This window comes from Alexandromys fortis, unplaced genomic scaffold (assembly GCF_014885135.2).
Source record: "Alexandromys fortis isolate MF-2015 unplaced genomic scaffold, M_Fortis_MF-2015_v1.1 scaffold_1, whole genome shotgun sequence".
Taxonomy (NCBI): Eukaryota; Metazoa; Chordata; class Mammalia; order Rodentia; family Cricetidae; genus Alexandromys; species Alexandromys fortis.
This window is the reverse complement of record NW_026067927.1, coordinates 23,851,072-23,863,385: the sequence shown is the minus strand read 5'-3', so window position 1 is coordinate 23,863,385 and position 12,314 is coordinate 23,851,072. Positions and strand designations below refer to the sequence as shown.

The following is a 12,314-nucleotide window of genomic DNA, read 5'->3' as shown; positions in this document are numbered from 1 at the left end:
CCTCTTCCAACAAGGTCACACCTCCTAATCCTTCTTAGACAGTTCCACCAGCTGGGGACCAAGCACTCAAACATACAAGGCTATGGAGGAGGCCATTCTCATTTGAACCACCAAAGGCACAGAGCCGACAGAAGATTGAGGCATCCTCTTCACCCCCAGATCCCTTCTGCTTTCTCCATGACAATATGTTCATGAGCTTCTTTTATACAAAATGCTTTGGAAGCTGGCCAGTGGCACATTGTGAACGATGACCAGTGAAACCATCTGTGATGGTTCTCGGCTCTCTATAAATACATGGCCATTTTAGATGCCTTGCTGAGACCCAGTGGACTCTGGTTAAAGATCTTGCTAGGAAGACCACTTCATCATCTACTCGCACTACTGAGCAGCCTCTGCTAACGGCTGGGAGTGCTGTCCTAAGGCTCCACAGCCCTAGAAATCATCTTTCTGGAAGGACCCATCTGGGGTTGACCGTCCAGATGAAGCACAGCCTCTGCTTAGTGAGAAGCCCTGTAGCCAGTGTCGGCTAGGGCTTGGGGATGCTACACAGAGCCAGAGACACTGCCTCCCCCCGCCACACACACACACACAGAAGGAAAGGGGGGCTGAAGCTGTCGCCATCCACAGTAAATATTACCTAGCAGCCAGCAACTAGCAGATGTCAGAAGGATGGAGCCGAGCCAGTTGCACTGATTAAAATATCACCGTCTGCAGACACACAGACTCATCTTGGCCTCTGTGGGCCTTTCACACATGGTCCAAAGAGGCCGTGGCTGCCAGAGAAACCTATGTGAAGACAGAGACATCTGTGGGAAGACTGAGCTGAAGGAATGAGGGCAGTGGTGACATAATGGGCAAGAAAAGTCTAGTAAGTTACGGAAAAGAAACAGACATATGGAAAATGTTTGCCACACATACAATGAAGGTTTGTTACCTAAATGTGTTTGTTTTTCGATTTATGTCATTTTAAATTAGGTATACACGTGTGTGCCAATGTGTGAATATGTACATGTGAGTGCAGGTGCCTGCCCGTGAAGGCCAGAAGATGCCATCTGATCCCCTGGAGCTGGAGTCCCAAGTGTTTGTGAGCTGACGCTGGTACTGCGGGTTCTTTGCAATAACAACCCACACTCTTACCAGCTAAATCCTCTCTCCAGGCCCAATATGTTCATCTTATTAATTCATATCCATTCTTCGCAAATTGATAAGAAAAGGGCTGGAGGGGCTGAGGAGATTGACAGTCAGCAGTGCTGGCTGCTCTTCCAGAGGACCTGGTTTCAACTCCCAACACACACAACAGCTCACAACCATCAGTAGCTACGGTTCCAGAGAATTCCAGTTCCCTCTTCTGGCTTTCCCAAGCACCAGGTGTGTCTGTGGCATACTGTCACACATGTGTATGAAACATTCATGGGCCTTAAGTAACCTTTTAAAATGTAAATAAGAAATAAAAAGCTGCAAATGAATTTAAAAAATCCAGCTTCGTGATTTGACTAAAATAAGTCAACATTATTCCCGTGTACTGCTCAAGGGAGAGTGACTCTTAAGTCATTCTCTGTGGCGAAAAAGTGGACATAGATCAGAAACTTTACATTGCAAATACCTTTCCACCCGGGCGGAGGCTGACCCTAGGAAAATGCCCGCGCACACCTGTGAGAAGAAGCAGGAGACATAGTCTCCTTGCCACATCATGCATTGCTGTGAAAATCCAGAATTTACCTAATGGTGCAATTACACATAAATTGCTAAGTAAATTATAATACATTCTGATGAGCAATGCAACTGAAAGAGCTTGAGAGACAGATCTATCATTATATCCTGACATAAAATGATCTTAAAGACACTACGCAATTCGAAAAGAATATTTGGGGGTTGTAACTATAAATTGTTTCTAAATATCTGCAAGTAGATAGATACTAGTCAGAAAAAAATAAGAACCAATTTGTAACAGAATGGCAGGCTTGGTTTAGTTCCCTTTGAACCGGTTTTCTTACCATCCGTGGCACAGATGCACCTTCCCATAGCACATGGGAGGTACCTGTTGACCATACAGATGTGAACTTAGCATGTTGTCACAAATGCAGAGACTACTTAAATGCATGAACAGAAGAGCCCTTGGGGTGTCTAAGTGATAGTGCTGTGCTGGTTTGAACAAGAATCACCCCACCACCACCACCACCACCATAGTCTCTTATAAACATATGAGAATTCTTGGTCCCTAGTTGGTAGAACTATTTAGAAGAATTAGGAGGTGTGGCCTTCCTGGAGCAGGCTCACTGGGGGTAAGATTTGATGTTTTAAAAGCCCACACTATCCCCAGTAACCCTCTCTGCCTGGTGGTTATTGTCTCAACATGTGAGCTCTCAGTTACCGCTCTAGCACGGTGCCTACCTGACTGCTGCCATGCTCCCTGACATGCTGGTCTTGGACTCTAACTCTGGAACTATAAGGACCACCAAAACTCTTTATTGTATAAGCTGTCTTAGTGGCAGTGTCTTATCATTGTTTAGATGGAAGCCCTACTGGCATCCATACATATCCAAAAAGGTTGGGACGTTTGGAATCTCCATCTTGGGGCCCCATTCCACGCTCAGGTCTCACCCCTCCCATTCCAAACCCCATTCCCTCAAAAAAGCCCACCAAGCAGCAATCCCTTCCCTCAGAAAGTCCACCAAGGGTCAGCTCCTCCCCTGTGGGCTGCTCAAGACCACAACGCCTATAGGTTACTCAAGACCTGGTAGCCATATTTGCCACATAATTCTTCCTTTGCCCTCCTGAGGGTCACCCAGGAGTTTCTTTGCTCTGTTCATTAAACCTGGATTTAATAATTCAGTTTGGCTGGCTTATTACACCAGCGGCAGTGGATTTCCAATAACTATGGATTCAAAAGTTATCAGTCACAGCTACTGAAAAGTAATTAAGACAGGAATTGGTACCAGGAGTGGGAGATTGCTGCGACACACGGTCGGCCATGCTGTGTTTTGGAAGAATGTGGAAGACTTGAGAATTTGCATTAGGGAAGCATCTGAACACTGTATGCTGGGTGTAATAGACCATCCCGATAGGAACCACCTCAGTAGACAGTAGTTCTGGAAGTGATGTTGACCCTGGAGGCCTCGCTTAAGAGGTTTCAGAAGGGAACAATATTAGCAGCTCTGTTAGAGACCATTATTGTGATATTTTGGCAAAGAAAAATGGCTGCTCAGGAGATTTCAGACAGCTTAATACTGACTGTGTCACATGGCCGTCATTGATTACTCTTAGGCGGGTCAACAATGAGAGAGAGCAAGCAGGACGAAAAGAAATACAGAATGGACAGTTTAAGGAGAAAAAGCACACCAGGAAATAGAACATTAGAGCCATGGTTTGTGCTCCTAGAGATGAGAAGTTTAAAGAAAGACCTGAAGCAAGCTGTAATGAAGGACACATGCCCTCAGGGCCAGACCCTGGACTTGTGAGGAGGAAATGCCTTAGGAATCTTCTTCTCCTAAAACAAAGGAAAGCAACAAAGAAAAGCTTATGCAAATGTAATTCCAGGGGGAGCAGGCAGCAGAACTGGCTGCCTCTGCCTTGTATCTTGCTTCAGAGTCAGGTAGGGTGGAGGAGTAAAGGGGTTGAGGAATCTTCTCCCCTGGTTAAGGAAAGAAGTTGAAGCTGAGGCTAACAGTGGCAGGGAGTCTCAGGAATCCACTTTTCAGGTTCCATCCACCCTACATGGGGACCATTGTATGAAACTGTGAAAGACAAGCCTGGATTTTACTGGAGACCCCAAGATGTTGGAGATGCCAGAGAGGCTGGATACATGCCGCCGAGGAGAGCTGCACACAGGGAGTGGAACCAGCCCAAGACAGAGGAATGTGTGAAAGTCAGATACTGAGCTACAGGATTTGGAGTTTGCCCTGCTGGGTTCCCATCTGGCTTTGGTCCAGTATTTCCTCACTTGGCCCTCATTCCTCTCTTTTAGAATGGTAATGTCTATTCTGTGCCATTGTATGTTGGAAGGATGTGATCTGCTTTTTGAATATGATTTCACAGAGTGTTATAATTAAGTTGTTTTGAGTCTCCAATGAGATGTTGGACTTTTAAAACTGTGTCAAGACTGTGAAAGACTACTGGTATTTTTGAAGCTGGGCTAAATGCATTTTGAGTTTTGATGTGGCTATAAGCCTATGCGGTCCAGGGAGGAGTAGAATGTGGTGGTTTGAATGAGAATGGCCCCTCATAAGCTCATATATTCAAATGCTTGGTTACCAGTTGATGGAACTGTCTGGGAAGGATTAGGAGTATAGCCTTGTTGGAAAAGGTAAGTTATAGATGGTCTTTGAGGTTTCAATAACTCATGCTATTCCCCGGTAAGTTCTCTCTCTCTCTCTCTCTCTCTCTCTCTCTCTCTCTCTCTCTCTCTCTCTCTCTCTCTCCTCTCAGCTACTGCTCAAGCACCATGCCTGCCTCCCCAACACGATAGTCACAGACTCTAACCCTCTGAAACTGCAAACCCCAATAAGCTCTTTTCTCACTTTCCTTGGTCAAAGTGTCTTATAGCAATCCTGTTCCTTTCTATGTTACTTTTATTACTAAATTTGTAAAGTCTATTTTTTATTTATTTCTCTTCTATTAACTACCAGGTAAAGAGTAATAAGATAGCCAAGTATGATCATAAAATGTTTGTATGCATATTTACACAAGATGTAAGTCAATGTGCATGTATATGAATATGCACACAGAAGCCAGAGGTCAACGTCAGGTATCATTTCTCAGGTTCCATCCCCCTTGTTGTTTGAGACAAGGTCTCTCACTTCTGGGATAGTCTAGGCAGGCTGACCAGTGAGCCTCCTCAGTGTTGGGATTACAAGTAGCCTTTGTATGGAGTTTAGGGATCACACTCAAGTCTTTCGAAGTGCCTTACCTACAAAACCACCTCTTTTGCCCCAGATTCTGAGCTTTCTTATTTATCTCTTAACTATGTAATGTTTTGCTTGGCTCTGGCACATATCAGTCTGCTGTATTTGCTTGACAAACTGACCCACCATACTGAGGCACTCCTATTTACTTCCAGTGTGTGGAGACACTTTCCTGAAACCCGCCTAGACACATCAACTGTTGCAATTCCTTTCAACCCAGTATGTCTCCCTTTCGCTTCTCGTCTGCAGTCTGTCTTCATAGTTAAATTGTCACTCATATGCACCATTCATTTCTCACATTTTTATCTCATCTGAAAAAAATGGAGTCCTGGGTTCACTTTTATTTAATCTAACTTCTGGGTGGGATTATTAACCCTTCCCTCGTGGCACTTGTTTTCCATTTCCTCCATCTGCTCCTTTGTTCTTTCCTTCCTTATTATTTTGAGTAAAATGAATACTTTTCATTACTCCAATTTATCTCCCTTATTAGACTTTTAGTTCTATCATTCTGAGCTATATTTTTAGTGATTTCTCCAGAGTAGCACTATCTATAAAAATCTAATTGGAGACACAAACGTATATTATGGAAAAGTCAAATTCCCTAGCTATATTAACAAAATTAAAAGAAATCATTGACATTAAATTAATAATTCATTTATTGGGAATAGGGAGATGTCTCCGTAAATGAAGTGCTTGCCGTGAAAGCAATGAGGACCAGAGTTCAGTTCCCTATAACCTGTGTAAAAGTCAATCAAGCATGGCAGCAGCTTGTGATCCCCACACTCAGGAGGCAAAGACAAAGGATCCCTAGGACATGCTTGTAAAAGAGACTAAAAAGAATGGGCTAGCTCTGGGTACAGTGACAGACTCTGCCTCAATCGACAAAGTGAAGTGTGACCAAAAAGGATGTCTGATCTCAATTTCAGACCTCCTGAACCATGGATATACATATTCAGGATCATCTGCACAGTCAGCTGCATCCAAACAAGCATGAACACATACAAGACATGCAAACACACACACAGACACAAGCCGATTAATAATCCATACCTAATATATTCAATATACTATCGTTTCAGCAAATAACAACCACAGAAGATATTGCTGAGAGATCTTCCATTCTGGAAGTTTCCTCATGCTAAGTCTTGAAATCTAATGTAAATTTTATACCCACAGTGAAAATGACAATCATTCCTGGCAGAACAACAACAAAAAAACAATTCTGCGAGGGGGAAAAGGTGGTCTTGCTTTGAGTTCTCATTTGAACTCTCATTTGTTAGAGCTACAAATTTTGTTTGAGTTGAACACTAGTCGTAGCGCTGTCTGTGTAACCGCACCTGGCCACCGGCATGCTGCTGGACTCAAGAATGTATGTTTGCTGACTTCATTCAGAGCAAAGCACTCTTGCAACGGCCATCTCATTTACCCCCTCCCACCCTTTATATCACAGATGCACATTACAGGTAGCTATTGTTTTCATTTTAATCATCGCTATTCCTTTATATACTTCGTATGCAGAAAAATAACTTGCTCAGGCAGTGAAGTGCTTTTTCTGCATCCATATCAAGGCAGGGCATGGTAACATGAGCCTATAAACCACAGCCATGGCAGGACAATTTCTGGGGCTCTCTGGCCAGCTAATGTGGCTTAGCTGGTGAACTCCAGATCAGTGTGAGACCCTCTCTTTAAAGTCAGTGGAGAGTGACAAAAGAACACACTTAACATTGACCTCTGCCCTACACACGCACACACACACACACACACACATGTACACCCATGCACAAACATGCCTTTGCACACACGCAAGAACACACACACATTAATTAAATAAATAAAGTAATTTCTGGTTGGGTTCGGTGGTGTGTAATTCCAGCACCCAGAGGGCGGAGATAGGATTTGCCAGCTCTGGGAAAACCTGGACTACATAAGAAGACTGTCTTGAAAAAAAATCCCAAACTTAGGTTTAAGGTTTACCTACACATTATTTAAGGCTCTTCATTTGTTTCTATATCCTTGAGTTCCCACCTGGTATCATTTTTCTTCAGCCTGGAGAGTTTCTTTTCCATTCCCTGTAGCTCTGATCTGCTGGCAATGAACTCTGTTTTCTTTTCTTCATTAAATAAAGTGCCTTTAGTTTGACTTTACTTTCAAGTGTATTTTTGTTGGATATAGAATGCTGGGATGAGACATTTTATTTGTATCTCAAGCTCTCTAAAGATTCCATTCCATTGTCTCTGGTCCCCATTGTTTCGGCTGGAATGTCTGTTCCCATTCTCACACTGTTCCTGGTACCTAACAGGCGTTCCTTTTCTTCTCAGGCTAACTTTGCAGTTTCTCTTTAACTCTCTTTTGCTTTTATTGGTTTGACTACAATGTTACAGGGGAGTTTCTCTTTTTTCAAAATCCTACTTAGTGTTAATGTTCGCTGAAATTTTCTTGGAACAATGAGTTGCTGGGATCCAGTTTTGAAATGTTCATCCCGTATTTTTATTCTGGCTATTCATCTGCCACCATTTCTCCTTCTACCTAACACACACACACACACACACACACACACAGAGAGAGAGAGAGAGAGAGAGAGAGAGAGAGAGAGAGAGAGAGAGAACAAGGGAAGGGATTATCTCACTATTTGATACTTTCTCAAACCATTACAGCTGTGTTAAATTTTCTTCCATACCCCCTTTTACCATAATTTTTATATTTCTCTCTTTTGCTTCAGTTTTTGTGGTTTCTGGGGGCCTGGTCAAGCTCAAAGCTCCTTTCTTCTGTAGTGTTCAGTCTGGACTAGCAGTTTTCCATTCTAGTATTCCCATGAGTGAGTGTGAACCCGTATTCCCGTGACTATGAGCCTATATTCCCAAGAGAGAGTGTGAACCTGTATTCCGTTTTAAAGGCTCTGTCACTGAAATTTCCCGTCACTCATTCAATTACTCATGTCTTATCATTTTTAAAGTATTTTACTATTGTTAGCCTAACACTCTCAGCGAAAACATCAATACCTCGGTTGCCTCTGCTCCGACTCCCTCCCCTCACTTTCTCTTGTTCTGCACATGCCTGGTTTTTAGTGCTTGACTGCTCGCGGACCAGCTGCTCGCCCACAAGTTCGGCCCTTCAGATTTCTTCACGTTTATGGCTCTTTGTAGGCCTTCAAGTGGAGGGAAGCCACACTGTGAGCGTGTCCCCGGTGACCTGTGATTCTGCGGTTAGGAGCTGGAGCCCTTTCACGTCTCCGTACCCCAGACCGACAGGGAACACCTCACTGGAGTTCTGTCACATGATTAACATGCCCCACACCCGTGGCTTCAAACAGCAATCATTAGTTTATCTCACTTTTCTGTGGGTTGACAGTTTGGCCTGGAGTCAACTTGGTGCTTTTTCTCATCTCATTTGGGGTCCTTCAGGCATCTTTAGCCACGGGCTGCGTTGGCTTGAAAGATGCCCTTCCGAGCATTGGCAAAACACACACACCTACGTGACCTTTATCTCATCCTACAGAAACAGGCTTAGATTTGTTCATGCGTGCTAAACAGCACAGTCGTCCAGAGCAGGAAGGCTCTGTAGCTTGCAAGTTGGCATGTCTGCTGCATGCTACTGGGCAAAGTCGCATGGCCAGCCTGGAGTCAGGAGATGAGCAGACAACTTTTCCCCTTGCTGGAAAAAGCTTCAAAGCCAAGTCAGCAAGGATACGCAGCAGAGTTATGGTGGCTCTTACACTCACTCTACCAAGGGCAATAATGGTTGGTACTTTTGAATTCACTTTCAACTCAGCATTCAAATTAAGTTTTCAAAGATAATTTTAAAAAATCTGTGTTTTGGGCTACTTAGGAAAAACAATGAATCATAGACGATAGTAATTCAAAACTGAAAATGTACCTATAATCCATGAACACCAACGATACAGGTTGACTAGACAATGGCAGGGAGGGCAGGGTTTGTTCTTCAGTAGCCTACCAAGTCGAGTCTGCAGTTGCAACAGTGCTAGGCTTAGGAGGGGTGCGCACTATAAGAACACCCTTGTCTCTGTGGGGCAAGTGAGAAAGAAAAATCAGTATGGATCATAACTACAGTTCAAGTAAAGGAGACGCCCATTGCACCCTTGAACCAACAGAGCTGTAGTCAGCTGTGTAAGATCAGCAAAAGATTGGGCCATCGGCATGCCAAAGTGGGAGGCGCTCACGAGGCTCCACCTCTTCCCGAGGACTGCTAAGTAGGTAATGCCTCCTAGTGGAAGGACAGGCGTTTTTGCTGGTGGTAAATTGTCCAAGCTCCTCTAAGTAAGCCCTTATCCTATAAGTAAGCCTATTTAAATTCACTGGGTTGCCTCCCCCCAACAAAGAAAAAGAAGGGTGGTGGAGGAGGAAGATTGAAGGGATCAGACCTGCTGCTTCTCTTGGAGAAGAGAATCTGCACTGGCAAGCCAGGCAGTCAAACATGTACAGACCTGTGTGAGTTAATCCCGTGCTTAAAATATGGAAGGAGGGATTATTTTATCTAAATTATTTCATTGCGACGTGACATATACCACAAAACGTAACATTCTGAGTTTAATTCAGTAGCTCTTGTGGTATTCACAATCACACACAATAGTCTCCATCTAATTCCAGAACATTTTATTCTTCCCCCAAAGAAAACTTATATTCTAATGGTTTCTCTCCGTCCCTCCTTCCTTGCAGCCCCCGGAGTCCACTGACCCACTCTGTGACTGCAGCTATGTCTCTCCTGAGCATTTAATGTCAATGGGATGAGCAATGAGCAATTTATTCATTGACTACCTTCTTTTTTTTTATTTCTTAAAATGTTTATTATACATGCTGTTTTCCTGGAGAATCCAGGTGTTTGAAGTCAGAGCTGACAGGCACATTCAGCACGGTGAGGGGTTAAGCCAGTGCCCTCTTCTCCTTGTAGGTCGCCATCATCTTCTTGATTTCAGCAATGGCTTTCCCTGGATTTAGACCCTTGGGGCAGGTCCGGGTACAGTTCATGATGGTGTGGCAGCGCTAGAGAGAGAAGGGATCCTGCAGTTTGGCCAGGCGCTCCTCTGTGAAGTCGTCTCTGGAGTCGATCATCCAGCGATAGGCCTGCATGAGAACTGCAGGTCCCAGGTACTTGTCTCCGCTCCACCAGTAGCTGGGGCAGCTGGTACTGCAGCAGGCGCACAGGATGCATTCATACAGTCCATCCAGCTTCTCCCGATCCTCGATGGACTGCAGATACTGCTGCTTGCCCTCCTGGGACTCATCCTTCTTCTTCAGATAGGGCTCAATGGATTTGTACTGTGCGTAGAAGTTACTCAGGTCAGGGACTAGATCCTTGATCACATACGTATGCGGAAGAGGGTAAATTTTTGAGACTTTGTTGAGGTCCGTGTCGATCCTACGAGTGCACGCCAGAGTGTTGCCTCCGTTGATGTTCATAGCACAAGAGCCACAGATCCCTTCTCTACATGATCTTCGGAAGGTCAGAGTGGAGTCTATTTCATTCTTCATCTTGATGAGAGCGTCCAACACCATAGGTCCACACTTATTCAGATCAACTTCGTAAGTCTGCATTCGGGGTTTATCTCCAGTCTTGTCTGGGTCCCATCGGTAAATGGCAAATTTTTTGACTCGGGGAGCTGCAGCAGCAGCTGTCTGTGCCCCTCGGCAGGCCTGCAGGCCGACTCGGCCGAGAGCCGTAGCCTGGAAGCCGCGCTTCAAGGAGACCCCAACCGCCGCCGCCATCTTTGCTCCTGACCTGACTACCTTCTTTTATCTACCGTGATGTGTTAACAATCATCCACACAGTAACACATATCGGCACTTAATTTTTGTTGTTAAATAATATTTTATTGAACAGGTAGATGTTTTTCTGCCTGTTCATTGTTTGATGAGCATTAAGTTGTCTCTGCTCATTGTCTACGACGCTAACACTGCCGTGAGCTCGGGTATGTAAGATCTTGTGCAAACACAGGTTTCCAGCTCACTTGGACAGATCACTAGGAGTGGGATTGCTGGGTCGTTTCGGTGTACTCTTGAAGGAGTGCCAACGCCACGAGCAAAGAATTTTCTGCCAAAAGAAACTGTTCATAGTGAAATCAACTTCACTGAGAGTTAATAAGCTGCCAGTTTCCAGAGTGGTCGGAGACTAGAGGAGAGTCTTGGCACCTGTGCTAGACTAGCAGGAGGCCGGAGTATAGGGCTGGGAGGTGAGTGTTCCGGAGCTAAACTGTATTGGTTAATTTTCTGTGGCTGTGGTGAAACATCACAATCAAAAGCAACTTCAGGAAGAACGGGTTTATTTTAGTTCACAGTTCCAGAGTGACGGAGTCACTAATGGCGGAGAAGGCACGGCACGGCAGTAGGGTGAGGGAACCTGGCACACACACACACACACACACACACACACACACACACACACACGGAACAGAGAGAAAGAACGAGGGGGGCACACAGTAGGGCGGGAGGGAGAGGGAGAGAGAAAAACAGGCAACAGCATGAGGCTATAAACCTTCAAAGCCCTCCACAATCCAGGACATACTTCCTCCAGCAAGGCTCCACCTCAGAAAGGTTCCATAACCTCCCGCAGACAAGGCCACCAGCAGGGGACCAAGTGTGCAAATGCATGAACCAATGGGAGACATTCCTCAGCCGAACCGCCTCAAGGCTCCAATTTGATTTCTGCTGTTTTGCCCTGGGCGGCCCTAGGCACTTGCTCTGCATCAGCTCCTGCGTCACCTCATCTCTGAAGCAGAAGTGTCTCCTTCTGTTCTGTTGAACTGCGTGGCCTATGGGAGGCTCCTGGCGCAGGCCCTGATGTGCAGAAACAGTCGACGAACCGAAGCTCCTGTCAGTCAGTGCCACGGCCGCCATGAGATTGCAAGGGTAGGAGATTTTTCTCCAAACACAAGGGAGTTATCCCCTTAGCGTTGTGCTCCTTCCACAAACTTTCTGATTCTCGGCTCTTCGATGATTTTCTTTCCGAATACCATTTTATCAGATACCAGCCGGTTAAGAGACACCCGGACAGTAAGTACAAGTCCGCAGCATTCCTTAAAGACCAACCTGACTTCTGATCCAGCCGAGTAAGCGCAAAGGTGGGTCTGCAAGTGAGTGAGGTCCGACTCCTCAAAGGAATCCAGTCTCCTCTGGGTCAGCAAGTTAGTGGCTGGACCAGACTGCCTTGCACCTGTCCCCTCCAGCTCTCCAAAGGACCCTGTGGCCAAGGCCCTGGCTTCAGGTGACAACTCCATAAGGAGCCATGAAAGATTGGGCAAGAATAAAATGTGTTTCAATGCACAGTGACCAAAGATTAGTTCAAAATAAAATGTGTAACAAAACAGAGATAATCCCTGAGACACCCAGCCCTGATCTGAGGCTTCTGTGTGTTGTAGACTGTGGTGTTGTTACTCCACATACAAAGATTTCTGCTCTTACA

The 12,314-nt window shown here is 45.1% G+C and overlaps 1 protein-coding gene across 1 annotated transcript; it reads right to left on the bottom strand.

Moving 5' to 3' along the window:
* Positions 1-9,701: 9,701 nt before the first annotated feature.
* LOC126502707 (succinate dehydrogenase [ubiquinone] iron-sulfur subunit, mitochondrial-like) lies at positions 9,702-10,641 on the bottom strand. The gene has a single exon (XM_050143906.1). It carries the CDS (start codon positions 10,619-10,621, stop codon positions 9,899-9,901), a length of 723 nt encoding a protein of 240 aa, XP_049999863.1. The 5' UTR covers positions 10,622-10,641; the 3' UTR covers positions 9,702-9,898.
* Positions 10,642-12,314: the final 1,673 nt, after the last annotated feature.